The 15,330-nt window shown below is 40.2% G+C and overlaps 1 protein-coding gene across 1 annotated transcript in view; it reads right to left on the bottom strand.

Moving 5' to 3' along the window:
* Positions 1 to 11,322, bottom strand: part of LOC104158917 (TBC1 domain family member 1-like) — a gene marked incomplete at its 3' end in the record, with an annotated part of 27,821 nt that extends 16,499 nt beyond the window's left edge. Inside the window, exon 1 of the mRNA XM_009696686.1 lies at positions 11,110 to 11,322. Coding sequence (XP_009694988.1) covers positions 11,110 to 11,322 — 213 coding nt within the window. The remainder of the gene's footprint in view (positions 1 to 11,109) is intronic.
* Between the last annotated feature and the right edge of the window lie 4,008 nt (positions 11,323 to 15,330).

The raw sequence follows: 15,330 nt of genomic DNA, 5'->3' as shown, positions 1-15,330 counted from the left end.
GGGGGGGGCGGGGCGCGGAAGTAGGATGATTTATGATTTTAGATGCTATGCAGTGTTTATACCTACAGTATAAACCTACCAGTCCCTTCATAAGACTTCAGGCCAGCGAAGGGCTCAATCACAGGCTTTACTGTTTCAAGGGAGTAGGTGGTTTTGTTTAATATAAGACAGACATGCGTTGTCAGGAATTGGTCTTATACAATAGACTCCATAAATTCTTGGAGACTGAAAACCATTAGGGTCAGATCTTGAATTGAACCTCAGAAGGTGTCACACCACCTCAGCTGGAAGAAAACCTTAACAATCTCTCACAAAGCTCCTGAAACAAGTAGATGTTTTGATTAAATGAGTTTTGCCTGCCTACTCAAGTATGAGAGGACACCTGAATTATCTTTAAGTGTTTTTACTTGCCTTTTTTTCTGACCATTGCAGGCTCAATAAAATATGTCAAGAAGTCTAACATACTGTTTTGCTGTTAATACCTTACCTTCTCTATTTTACCAGAGAGTGCTGCTACAGGAAAATCAGGGTCCACAACTATGTATCTTGGGAGAAGCCATCTAGTTATATCAGGACAGATAGCAATATTTTTGTCACTCATAAGGTATTTATAATCATGGAATATTTTGTAAAAGTAGTAGAACAGAAGACAGGAAAATAATTTTTGAGACAGAACATATATAAAAAGACAATACAGCAAAGTATTTATTTGCATTTTTAAAAGAGTACATAAAATCTTTGATCTCGGTAGTTTAATATGTACTAAAAAGCAGTTGGTCTGTTTTCAGCACACTTCTAGCAAAACAGCTGTGCAGTAATAAAACAGACCAATGCTCTCATCCTTATCTCTCCTTAAATACACACTAGTGATCAACTGACTTCTTTGAACAGTTTTCTCCACTTGATTTAAAGTTTGGCATTTTTAGATCTAAAACATTTTAATTTATAGATTTCACTGCGATTTTTTTTTTAACCTATCAAGATACTGCACAATTTCTTCTTTCAGAATCATAGAATCATTTAATTTGGATGCGACCTCTGACGATGCAGCCTTCCACATAAAGCAAGGCAAACTTTCAAGTTAGACCCAACTTCAAGCTTAGATGAGATGCTGGGGGTCACATCTGGCTGAGTTCCAAATAACCCCAACAACGGGGACCCCACAACCTCCTCTTACCCACGGGAAACCTACAGCTGCCAGAAAAAGAAGGGTAAGACACAATCAGTGGAGATGTCTTTTGTGAGAAGTCTTGCCTACTTGTTTAACCAAAGAACAAACTAAAAACTTCTAGCACGAAACCACAGTCTTTAATTGCTCACTGAAATAAAAAAAGAAATTTTAAAAGTGACAGAATTTCCTTATTCCTCAGCATTAGTGGAAAGTCAAGGTAGAAAAGAGTAACAAATTTTCACATTAATTTCCATTTCAGTGAAAGACCTTTTATATTCAGGTCTTACCTCAAGTGTCTTCTCAGGGTTTTTTCTTCTATTATCTTGCTTGGAGACTGCTCTACAGCCTCCTACACCTCGCTGACTTTTTCCAGTCATCAACTTCAATTCTCATTCTCTTTTTTTCCCCCCCCCCCCCCCTTAATTAACAGTTCTATGGAGTACTTTAATTACTGGCTTTCTTCCTTTGCTATTTGTTGACTTTTATTCCTCCCACAAAGCCACTTTCAAACCTAGATTTAACTCAGAGAGGCAGAAAGTTTACAGCTCCTCCCGTCCCTGCGTAACAACCATCTTTTGCAAGCTCCTGACAGTTTTTCTGTGCATAACAAATGCCGCACAGGAAGATCCAAAGCGAGGTTCTTACCAACAGCTCCCTGAGTACTTAAGATCAGTGGGTGCATGAAAAGGCAGTTCAGCTTTGCTCCATGGCTTCACATCTCAACACATATAATCCAAACCTTTGCTCCTGTAACCTCACTGCTCACAAAACACATGAACTGTGCCATTCTCAGCAGCTTCACCATTCACACGTGTTGGTCTGGCTCATTTCTCTCTACAGTACCTAAAACACACTAGGTGTCTCGTTTAACCAGGGCACTCACAGGTATCTTTTGAGAAAGGAGAACAAGTCAGAGCATAACCAGAGGGCTGGGAGGGGTAGCCAGGCTAGCAGCCAGCGGGTGTGCTGCTCAGGAAGGGCTGTGAAACCAGACCTGCAAAGGCAAGACAGAGATGGCATTTCAACCTTGGTAAGGGAAAGCTCAATGGCTGAATAATATTGCCACAGACCTATGAAAGGAAAAGCAATCGTATGGCTGTCTACTTGTGGGCCTGGTTTGCTTGAACAGGCATTGTACAGAGAATGGGATAAGTGAGGGTGATGGGAGCTAAGACTTAAATTTTGCAGGGACAGATGTAAGAAACTAATAAACATGAGTGTGCTAAAATTCAAAGCATATTCTGTGTGGGGCGGAAGAGAGTCATCTGTTTTAACCCAGTTTTTTGACTTGGAGCCTGGTGGATGAGTGACACTAATGTCCTCTGAGATGACTCTGACACCAAGAGTGGAGCTCCACATAGCCAACACACACTCTGACAGTTTACAAATTATCATAAAAAGTCATAAAGGTGACTAGACTTCCCACATCCACCAAGTGCTGCCTCCAGAAGATTGCTAAGTAATGCAGACTGATGCCATGAGGACTGTGTGTCACTTTCACAGCATCACATTCCTTTTAACATTACAGACAAATCTCAGCTCAAGAAGCTTCCTCATGACTCCTCAGTCAGATGGAAAAGGTTACATTTTTTGCAGTGTCACGTGAATTGGAGAGCACTCCACGCAAAGAGGCACAAAAAGGTTTTCTTTGCTTTCTGAAAAAACAATATTTCCAGAATCTGTTTATAGATTATTGTAAACAAGCTCAGAAATAGAACATAATTGTACTCAGTGTTCTAGTGAAGTTGGACTGCTGTATTTTGCGGTGGTGCTTCTTCCCCAAGAGAGTTGCATCATGTTGCTGATACACTTTAAGGTTTTCTTTCGCATGCTCTCAAGACATACCTTACTTGAAGCCCAAAATACAACAAAACCTGGCTACCTTTCATAAATAAACGGCTATGTCCCAGATTGCTGCTTACTTTTGGACCTCTCTCCATGAAAATGCATGATCCAAAACCAAACTGCAGCTAACAGAAGGCCTCCATGGGCTTTTAGTGCACCTTCAAATGCAATGGGACCTGACTGGCTCTGAAAGAGGTATTCCTACAACATCCGCTTTTGAGAAGCCTATTGGTATACTCTGCCCTGTACCTGGAGGACTTCTCACAGAGTGTTCACTAACTCATTCTTCCCAGCTCCCTTCTGTCCTTACGATACAAACCATTTCTTTTCATTGTGTACTGCTTCAGCAGCTCCTCCATTCAGTACCATAAACTTTCAAGCAACAAACGTGAAATAATGCAAGTAACAGACATTTCAAATAGCGCATTAACATCTTCATAGTGTTATCTTCTCCATCATTTGTTTCAAAGTTTTCACACAATTTCACAAATGAAAATAGCACTTGAAGATATAACAGTAGTTGCTGGTCACACCTGCAGGATTCCTGGCTCACATTTTACAAGGTGACTATTGAACAAAGAGGCAATACCTGTGGTAAAGTAATAGCTATAAACATCTGTGCTCATTCACTATCAACACAGATTAAATCATTTTTTTGGGGGGGTGGAACTGCAAGCAGCTCCCTTCATAGGGCTGAGACAGGCCTCAGGCTGAGTTGGAGGCTACAGGGCAGGAAACAGAAGGAAGCCTACTCTTAGATAGTTATAAAGGGAAAAAACCAGCAACGGTGTTTAAAAGCTTTCAGGAAAAGGGTCTTTTTCTTGGTTTTGTTTTGTTTTTTTTTCTTTGGGGGTGTGTGTGTGTGTATTTGTTTGTGTTTTTTTTTTTTTAAACTGAAAGGCAATACCAGGATTTAAAACAGTAAATGAGTTACACTAAGAACATTTTGGGGAAAAAAGTTATTTACCAGATTAAATTCTATTTGTACAATAGGACACAGAATCTCTCCTGGTCTCCTTTGCTCTCAGGCTTCTGTCACAGTTATCAAAATGGGTACAACTGGCAAAACAGGGGCTAGCAAAACAGACAGAAGTGACTATAATTTCTTTTCTAATTATATAAAGCCTGAAATTGTTCTGTCCTTTTTAGTAATATCCAACTCCAAACAAGAAGGGAAGAAAATTCCACTTGCGATGTCTGTCCTCATTGCAACTGAAGTTATTTCTGATCTAATGTTCTTAGCTGATCCAAATGCGTGCCAAAATCCCTCTCCCCTCAAAATTTATTTTCAAGTTTTCACATGGGGGAAGAAAGGGGGGAAATCATCCAACGAATGCTTTTGATTGACATGATATGTAAGTGAGCTCTACTTGCAATAGAGTAAAACACCATCTCTCTTACTCTGACAACACAGTAAGACTTCCTGAGGAAAGGGATAGCCCCACCGTCCTTCTCTCTAGACCTGTGGAGGCGAGGCAGGTGGGCAAGGGGACAGATAATGTTTTTCATGGGAAGAATCTTACTCAAACACTCAAGTTATAAAGGCCCCAAAGGAAGCAGAGTGCAGAAGCTGCTCAGCTTTTTCCAGCATTCTGCCTGAGTGCTGTGAAATGCCAGTGAACTAATTTGTTTGTGGATGAGCATGTATTTGCTGCTTTGTCACGCAGTAGTAGATCTCAGCTGCCTCAGGGCAACTCACAGAAGAAGAAGATGGGAAAGTAATGGTTAAACATCCCATGAAAACTACCTTGACTTCCACTTAAGAAAAGCAGTTATTTAGTTCACCGGTTTTAGTCCTTTTCGGATGTAAAACAAATGGTTTCTCATGTCTAAGGGCTTTTTGAGTTATGGTGGTTTTTTTCTAAGATATGCCTCCTAGTGATGGCTTCTCATCAGAAGGTCAAATGGGATTATTCAAACTTGCCAATTAACTACATACTTCTATGAAATCCACACCTGTAGTTGATACTAGTTCATACTTTTTTTTTTTTTCCTAAAATACATTGTAAACCACCCAAAATAACAGTGTATTTATTTCTGAAAATTAACTTCCTTTGAACATAAGGTGTTTGCCAGCCTTTGATTCCTACATGAATGGTCGTCTCAGGAATATCTACACATTTTATGGTTAATTTCAAGTTTTATAAAGTTAAAGTTTATCGCTACTGATTTCTACCAGGCATTCCTAATGTACAGTGCATTCAATACTATGGAAGAGGAGGAAGAATAATATACCTAAAGAGGTCTCAACTTCTAGCTTGCATATAGGGAAATTACATAAGCAGCATATAGGGAAATTGTTAACAACCTACAGAATTAGACTGTATTTTGAAATGAACAACTTACAGAAAGCTTACTGACCTCCTATGATTCACTAAGGACTATCCACATTAAAACAATTTATCATGTAACTGGAAATAAAACTATTCAGCTTTTTGTGAAGAAATTTAGCTATAACAAGATAGGTCATGTTTTAACTGTCTTGGAAATAGTTGCTAAAGTGTTATCAAGGACAATGCAAAACACACTGCTTTCCTTAGGGTATTTTGCATTTACTGGAAGCTATCAATTCCATGCTGTTTGGCAGAAAAGGGAAAAGCAAGCGGTTTACTCAAGATCCCCTCCATTAAGATATAGCCAGATCACATACAGGGAGTTGCCAGTTTTTCCTCCAAAGAGCCAAGGATCATTGTCCTAAAAAGTCAGTCTTTCCAATTCCTGCCAATGACAGACACATTAGACCCTGTTTCCCTCCTGTTAAAAGATAAAGCTGTCTTAAAATTTTACAGTAGGTGAAAAGTTCAACTTTTCTGTATTCTATTCTTCCTCTCAGATCCAGATTTGACAGAAACCTTGCAAGAAAAAGAAAGAGCTTGGAAAAAGATGCTTTTGTAGAGTGGTTGTTCCATAGATCTTCACATCAGGTGCCCCTGACAGTCACTGTAAGAGCCCCAGTATGTCTGCACTAAGTACATAAGTGTGGTAGAAAAGCGAAGAGAGAAAGGAAAAACAGATGGGATACTAGCTATCTGAACAAGTTATTTAACAATGTATTCAGAGGAAGATGATCAGTGTGGAAAACACGCCATTCACTTACAGACTGCCTGCAAGACAGCGTTTCACTGCAAATGCCATCATGGATGGTAGGAATGCATCAACTGCAGAGCAGGGTTATAGACTAACTATCCTATGTCTGGCAGCCCTGCAATACCATCCTATGCAGCACTACGTCATTTGTTTGTGCTTTTGGTCATCTTAACCAGATCTCATTTCTTCTTTCAAATGTTGGCATCTTCATTGGCTGACCTCTCACCACTCTAACTGTTGCCGGGCAGCCAAGCATGCTCCTTGTGTTGACAGTCAACCGTGAATTTGCATGTCCCAACACAAAACCCAAGATGTCACTGTCCTTTTTAGATAAAGCTGCACATTCAATTCTAAATGCAGAAGAGTTGTCAAAATGTAGATAAAAGGCCCCATCAAGACAAATGGAGCTATGGGATCACTCCTGAAAGCCATCCCAAAGCCAAGCCAAGGTGCCACTTCAGAAACACCTAAGAACAAGAAGACAGAAGAGAAGTTTTAGCAGTGCCTCCAGACTATGAAAATACCATGATGGTTCTCCCTGCTGACAAAAACTCTCATGTTTATGTCCTGTACCAAATTCACTACAGATCTACAGTGGCAAATCTCTAGATCTGCAGCCTGTGCCAACAACTTTATTTTGGTCATCTCAGTTCAGTACTCTTATCTGGTCTATGCAGGTGCTGCTAATTGATGGTGAGCAGTGTTCACCTAGGAAAACCCTAGGAACTAAAGACTAACAGCTGAAATTCATCCTTCTGTTCCTTCTCCATTAGGCATACTACAGTATTACCAACATTTCTCTAAAGCTGCAGTCAGATCATTTACCTGCATAATCTGGTTTGTTTAAATAAATGCCATAATAACAGCAACCACTATCCAAGTCCTACATGATGCCTGACATGAGTTTGGAAACACTAATGATGCAACGGATGAACAACAAGAGGAAAAATTCGGGAACTCTTCCAACCATAAATTTTCCATTATTCCTTTTTGTTCTTCCACTTTCCCCTACAAGTTAAGGCTGGGTTTCTTTAGAAAATGGTAAATCAGACAGACAACTACCAAACACTGAATTGCAGCTAAGCTGGACAGTTCACGCTGCCACACCCCTTTCAGAGTGACTGAATTCTGACCTTCACAATATTTCTGAAGCGTTCTGTATTTAAACCCTTAGTCGCCAAGGAAACTCAAAAGGGAGTGGTGAGTATTCAACATTTCTAAAACACAGACATCACAGACTTATGGGATCTCCACAAGAAGCTGGAAGGGGATACAAGGATGATGCTCTATGGGACACACTAACAGACTAGCTGAGGCAAAGCAGTTAGAAGGGAAAGAACAAGAGATTTCGAGGAAAGTCTCCTTTTAATGCCAACTTCTTCCTCCTCAAAATTACGTCAGCACTAGGGGCTGCCAGTATTTCAGCCACATCTAATATACAAGTGGACTGGGTCTTTTTGTGAATATACATGAAAGCATTATCGAATCTTTAAAAATATCAGAGAAAAAATGCTGCCTGAACTATAACAACCTACAATAAATATTTTTGTATGTGATTCTGCGCTTTATAAACAAAACACAGCATCAGCTCTACAAACTGTGTTCGCATATAAAGGAACATTTTTCTTCAGTCTACAAAAGTCAGCCTCCAATGACTGTATGTCAAATGGAAGTGTCAATTGCTTCCACAGAATGTTAAATTCTACAAGTTATATTCCAGTGGGACTTACTCAAAATCTGAAATTCCAGCATATATTTTTGGTTCAGGTTCTGGGTAACTACCACCAGAGTTTTAAAGACAGACCTCTTGTACACAGTCATCTAAAACTGCAAAGCGCTTCTACAAATCTCCTTTTCCCTGGCTTGCATTTGAGGAGACTGAAAGCTACAGAAAGGTCCAAAGAAACAAAACCAACATGAAACATTTAGCAGTAACCACCCAAATTTCCACAACAACAGCTTCACTGAGCTCATCTCATTGGTACTATAGCAGCAAACCAATGGTCCAGTAAATGTAGAGAGGCAACTGTTAAGACCTAATAAAAGTAAGATAGCTGGTTACAGAGCTGCTTGAAATAAACACACACCCCCCCGCCCCCAAACGTTTGATTGAAAAAAGAAAAGGGCTGTTTAGTTTAGCTCAGCTTTGCCATTTTCAGTAGCTGGGAGTGTGCCTGTGTAACTATGCGCAAGTAGCCTCTTCTCCCCAAACCTGCAATTTCACAGGATATCTGTACCTGAAAATCCTGTTTGGCTACTGCATATCAAAGGTTCCCCCTGGAAAAAAAAACATACGTTTTTGATTACAGTGATGATGCTGTAGAGGCACAAAGAGAAGCACTCACATGTCCAAAGCCAGCAACTTTTGAGCTGGGAAGAAGCTTCCAGATGTTACAGCCAAGATGAATTTTTGGTTTTTCTTGGTTTTTAAATGTGACCATCAAAACATGTGCTTACATGCACACTGAGAATGGAAGACAATACATGTTTTTACTCTCTCTTCACAGTGCTTCACTTACTGACAGACAGAAGTCTAGCTCGCAGAAACTCTGGACAACCTCTTCAGGTCTGAAATTCTCATAAAGCAGTAGCCAAAAGGTCAATATCCCAATAAAACAAAAATTCTCTGATGACTCCCCATTCCTTGCATCAGGGCCATCTACTGGAAAGCCATGTGTATGCTGTTTGTCCAGCTTCTCTCACTGGATTCTCAAGTATTATAGAGGTGTGACTACTTCACTATTTTAGTTTGGACGAGGAATGTGTTTGAGAGTGGATTCTCCCAATCCACTTCTTGTGCGATGGACTGCAGTATGGAACTGTCTCAAAGTGCCTGAACTGATGTCCGTTTAAACAGAACTAAAACTTTCATTTTGTGATGCATTTCACTGCAAACAGGCATTTGGTTCACAGCACCAAATTGGGGCTAGTTCAAAGTAAAACCCACTTCCCTGAATGAGGTACACAACCTGTCCTCAGCACCAGCAGTTTCCCTTGAACAATTTGTTGCTGCGTGCTACTTACTAACATAGATGCAACCTACAGGTGATTTCATCTAGGCTAATAACTGCGGCTTTCATACACCTGGCCAGCTGATCCGGGAAGGCTGGGCTGGCCTTTTGGGAACTTGCAGACAGAAGAGAAAAGAGGTAGCAGAAACCCACTTGTTACCCTCCAGTCCATCTCAACAGGGTAAAGGTGCCTGAACCTCCCTCTTGCTTCTCATTAAGCAAACCGTGTTTTTCAGCAAGATTTTACTTTAAATCTCTCCTATTAAAATCTTCTATTTATGCATTCATTCATCTCAGGATTTGTTATTGTAAATTGGTTAAAGAGTAAGAATAACCAAAACCAATTCAGATACAACTCAGTACAAATAACTCAGTGATAAAACACAGTGGTTAATGTCATGCCTTGCCTCAGCTTCTGCTCTCTGAGTTCCCAGCATTACTGCCTCACTTCCCCACACAAATTAGTAAGCAAGCTCCTATTTGGGCACGTCTCTCGACATATTTTGTATATCTTTACTGATATGTAAAATACTAACAAAACCCAGGCTTTCCCCCCCCCCTCAGTCATTGCCATCCATGACTATTTCACCTTGAACAACTGAGTTGTAGAGGCTCCTAATTAAAAAGAGAATATATAGCCAAGCTGTAACTCAATTAACAGTGTTTCTATTGAAGATTTACTTCCTAAGTCACCAGCCAATCTCTGTACACCATATAGAACCTCAGCTCTTTCAACTTTAAGAAATCTTTTAGACCTTTTTATTTTAAAATCTTAAGTATTTATTAGTTGGCACAGTAAAAATGTTCTAACATACCCTTAAAGCAGAGGTTTCTCAGAAATGCTGCAGCTCTACATTCAGGATGATGGGAAATTACAAACTGGAATTGTCTTGCAGCTCTGTGAGCTGATCTCTGAAGAAAGAGGTGCTTTGCCCTACTTTTCTCTTAAAGATATTTCTACTTGGGGAACCCAGAGCCAAACTGCTGCTTTTGTGTTCTCAGAAACACCTCTAGTGCACATAAAAGACTGTTTCATTATAGTAGCCTTCCAAAAAAGCAGGCTGTGATGTGAAACAGTATTTTAGATCATCAAATGTAAAGCAAATAAAGTTAAACTGTGGTGCCCCATACATACATATATATATATATGGCACAAACCCAAACAAACCCTCAGTTGTACCATCCATCTCTGATGGGATCTGGAGTTTTCCCTGTTCCTGCAGTATTTACTAATATTTTCGCTATTGGTTTGGCCCAAAATCTGTTAACCACATGAAGACAGCTAATAGCACCGATCTCCAGAGAGTTTGTCAGCAAAGGAAAGCAAATAGTTTTTGACTGGAGTCTAAAAGTTCTGTTTTGAATTGCAGAGGGCAGGACCTGTACAAAACAGCAAGCTCAGCTACCTCATCGGGCTTGGCTTGTTGTTAAATCTGAAGGTCGACATGAACCCGAAAGTAGATACTCATAAGAAATTAATTCAGAAAGGCATAAATGATTCAAGAGAAAAACCTTGGTAAGCTGCAATCTACATGGCCAGGAATTTCACTATGGAAAGCCCTACTCCTTACTAAGCACCTGTAATGTACCTTAGAAATGCAGGGAACACTGCCCTACTACATCTGCCCAGCCACGTAAAAGCCGTGTGAGCCAGACTGTATTTCGGCCCTCTCCCATCGAACTGGAGACATCTAAGCAGAGTGGGTGCAATTCAGGCCTGACGTACAGAAAAAGAAATGGAAGGACGAAGAATAAAAGCAATCAGCTCCAAAGGGAACATAAATGCTGAGTAACAGAGGGGTTTCACCACAGGACTGACTTAATTTCAAATGCTGAGCGCATATTCTTTGGTCATCGCCCAGACCCCCACAGGAGAAGGTGGGGAGTGACTGGCATACAGAAAACGGCGCATTTCAACTGCTCGGCATTTTGTGATAATCTGCATTTATCTGAAAGCTGTCAACTGGTAACATTTTTCCTCCAGCATAAACTGACCTGTAGAAACACACTGAGCAGCAACGTAGTGTTCTCTGACAGGGGCATTGTGAGAACTCGGACATCAAAACCCAGCTCCGGCAGAAATCTGAACTTTCTCTTTGCTGCGTTGCTGGCATCCGGCCTGGGAGACAAGTGAGGGTCTGTCCCTTCAGCCCTGCCAGCAGCATCAATGGCTTCACGGAGATTCTTCCACAAGTGAAACTGCAGCATTTGAGCCTTCCCTTCCCAGTGATTCCCAGCTCTTCCCCGACACTAGTTCTGTATTAACTCTCCAATTCTTGATACAGTATCAAAGCATTCAAATTAATTTACAAAAAGGGTTATCAGGGGTAAATGCACTAGGACAAACAAGGGTTGTACCCTGCAGGATAACACCACCATTTATTCACCTCCCCAAATAATCTACCATCTTAGAAGTAGGACAGGCTTAAAAGTAAGACAGGCTTAATAAACTTCTAAATTTATTGGGCTTTAGACAATGTTAAAATGCCTGGTTATGAGGGCTCCTTAAAAGACCAAACCTCGATTTGTTTGACTAAAATGCAAGTCATTCCCTGAGGGATTAAAGATGCCCAAAGGTGCTCAACTTTGCTGGAAGCTGTGCAGATAAAGGAAAGAGGCACGTCAGTTCAGCCGGAAAAAAACATCCTCATAAAGAAGTGCGGTATACCCTAAAACAGATGCAAAAAAGCCAAGATCATCCTTTTAGAACACTATTAAAAAGGAAAAAAAGGAAGGGAGGATTTCTTGGGCTTCCTGATTTTCAGTCTCTCATTCCTTCTCATTCTCTTCCAGAAGGCAAATTAATTTTGTTTGTAGCTTCTGACCTAAACTAAGAAGTCGATTGTTACTCCCATGCGTTCTCCACTAGAGGTCTACCAGGCACTCCATTATTTGGAAAATGGTCGAAATAACAGCAAAACATCAGCAAGATCAGTTCTAACACAGCATATTCAACTATATGGGATTCTAAGAAAAATAAGTGGCATTTCCAATATTATTATAATTACTACTTCAGTATTGTTTTGTGGCACAAGCAAAGTAACCAAGCCTTGCTTCACTGAATAGCATAAAAACTTTCTCTTTTGATGCCTTGAGAGATTCCCAAACTGAAGAAAGCTCACAGGCAATTCTGACTCAGCAGTCCTTGGGAAAAATATCAAAACACACAACCTTCTTCTTGCTTTGCTATTGGGAATTTCAGAGTATCCATTGTGAATATACCCTAAGATCCAATCTTCAGAGCAGAAGAAATCCAAATGATCAGCTTCTCAGTCCAAGGTCCAAGATTAGCCAAGCCAGCTGGGGACAGCTACATTGGAAACCCACGCTTTTCTGCCAGTCCTGGTGGGCCATTCTCAGAGGTTCCTTGGGCTGCAGCGATAAACCCTGCTGGTCGCAGCTCCCCTCAGGAGGGAACTGGGCACATCCCCTTCCCACCTGCTGTCCTGCAGGCTGGAAGCAGTTGACCTGGGTTGATTGATCCATACCAGCAAAAACATTAGAGAAGAAACCTTGATTTAAATAACATAACCTCACTTTGCATTTTACCTCAGTTATTTTCTTTACTGGTTTCTTGTTGGTTAATAATCCTTTAGACAAAATAAGCTGAAGCTAAGCACAGCCTTTATATTATATATGGTACTCTCTTTTTGGAATTAGAAAGACACACTATGCATAAATTGCTTAATTAGCTGAGAATCTGAGGACACATTTACCCTGATTCTCTATTTATACAATTTATTACACTAAGAACTGTTTCTAATTTTCTACTTCAGCAATCAATTCTTTAATGCTGGTTTCTGTCAAGCTGCTTCTGAATAGAAACTTGGATTAGAAAGTGAAGTCAACTGTAGACTATGAACACTAAACTTGGGTTTTTTGGTTTGGTGTTTTTTTTTTTACTTAAACTAAAGCTGCATTAAATATGATGGAAACAAAATAAAATTACTCTTAACAACTATCACTGTACTATTATCCCCTACTAATGAATTAATGGTGTGCAAGTATGCCATAAATCAGTAAAAATCTGCATTTCTATTTTTTTATTTGCAGACTGAAAGCTTTGATGTTTTTCAATTCCAAAATTATTTCTTTACTTTTAGTAACAGCTATTGCAGTGAACTAAACTGAACATAGATTAAAATATCTCTGTGTATCTACAAAAGTGACTGTATTGTCTACCCACAACAGCGGAAAGCTAGTTTACACTTTCAACAAACTATGTTTTAGTTTTAAGGTGCTTAGTCAAACGTTTCTCTGAAGTCAGTTGTCTCACTTTGTATAAAACCATGCAGGAAAAACAGGTATAACTATTCTTCTTTATTTAAATAATTTTAGGAGACTAAAACAAATCAGTACTTAAGAATTCATTATCCACCGAGTCATCATTCAAGTGGTTTAGCCAGCATCTGTATGGCCAATGTGGGCAACACCAACCCACCTAAGACTCGTTCAGGGCTTTATCCTCCAGCCCAGAATGGGCCCCACGACTCGGCCTGGCAGCACCGTGAAGCTCATCCCCAAGGAGCCTGCCTGTAGGTATGAGACAAGCTGAGTAAAACAGCACATAAAAACCTGTAACGAAGACATATTAAAAGGTAACATTTACACAAACACTAGGGACCAATTTTATAGCATATGGGAGTAAGTTACTTCACTTGTAAGTACCTGCAGTCCTGGGGACTTGCATGGTGACACTAGGAACTCATGTTACTGGATAGGCGAGTTACTCATTTTTAAGTAATAGATGCAGGAAGACAGCTTTGTTTCAAAAGGGGCAGTTCCTGCCCCCCTCCCCCCCCATTCTGCAGTCATTCCCCGTTCCAGAACAGGCCACCATCTTGTAAAAACTGGAAAGGCTTGCATCTGTGTTGAAAGCCTACAGCAGTAATTCCTACATTTTTACAGATTTTGGCAGGCAGGAAAGCTTTCTCTCTTAACAAGCCTCATTTTGCATTTCTAAATACACTGCTTTACTTTCCTTCCCAAATTAGCACTGATGATCAATGGCCATTAAAAGAATAAAACTAAACACTTGTGAGGAACCAGCACTGCAATAATTAGTTCTGAAAGCCCAGAACACACTCCTAAAAGCAGAGTTAGAAGTGCATTTCTGCAAGAGCTTCTGTTAGTCTCTAAAAACGCAGCCAACTCTGTGTGCTACAAGTTCTGCCTTGTACCTGCTCCAAGACTAACTCCTCTCTGACTAGCTGCTTTGTCCAGCTGACAAGTGAACAACAAGAGGGGGAAACAGGCCACCCCTTGGTGGCATCCCTAAAGTGTTTATTCAACAGTATCATTAATTTTTGACAGCAGCCACCTGTGTAGGAGACTGGCACATTTGTAAGAGTGGGGATGGAAACAAGCCAGTATCGTTCCCCTGGATAACACAGCAAATCAGGCCTTACGTCACCCACGAGAGAGTGCCACAGTGATGACAGGAGAGGGAACTACTTGAACAAGCGCTCTACCTGGTAGCTCTTTAAACAGAGAAAAAAAAAGTCAAGTGGAAAGAGGAAAGGATACGTTTCTATTTTTCAGGGCATGGCTAAAATTAAGCAGGCTCCTTTTGAGACAGAATAAAGTAAATCCTTCTATCTAAGAATCTGAACAAAAGCAACACAGTCACACATCAAGTACTTCCCTCTTACGATCTTCCCAGGGTAGGTATTTCACCTGTTACTTATTCAGGGAGAGGGATGTATAACAGTGATTAAACAACTGATCGTTTACACCCAGCAAAACAGAAGGGAGAACCAGGTTTTATGCAGTCTGCCTAGTAGGCTAGGCTGCCTGTTAAACTTCAAGATTCCTCCAAGGAACCCTCAATTCTTGCCTGTCATACAGCTGTTTCACTCACTTGTCCTCTTCTACACTTTCTACTGTGCCTCATGACAAAATATCTTATACAGCTCATTTTAAATTCAGAATGACTGTTACTCTGGAAAAAAAAAATTTTTGGAACATTAACTCAAAAGTATATTCTAGATTTCTTTAACTATCTCTAGTGCTTTGCATCCATATGTAATTTCACAGTTACAGTGGAAAACCCTACTGAAGCCCTAGACACACAGATGTAGAAGTCAGCACACGACACGTGCATTGTCATACTTAAACAAGTAAGTCTCCCATTAAAAGCTAACTTCATAAATTCAGAGTATGACAAAAACCAGGAAAAAAGTCAAAAACAAACAGTGGGAGTGCTGTTACACATTG

The sequence above is a fragment of the Cariama cristata genome, unplaced genomic scaffold (assembly GCF_000690535.1).
Source record: "Cariama cristata isolate BGI_N322 unplaced genomic scaffold, ASM69053v1 scaffold39693, whole genome shotgun sequence".
In the NCBI taxonomy this organism is placed as follows: domain Eukaryota; kingdom Metazoa; phylum Chordata; class Aves; order Cariamiformes; family Cariamidae; genus Cariama; species Cariama cristata.
This window is presented reverse-complemented; position numbering and strand designations above follow the sequence as displayed.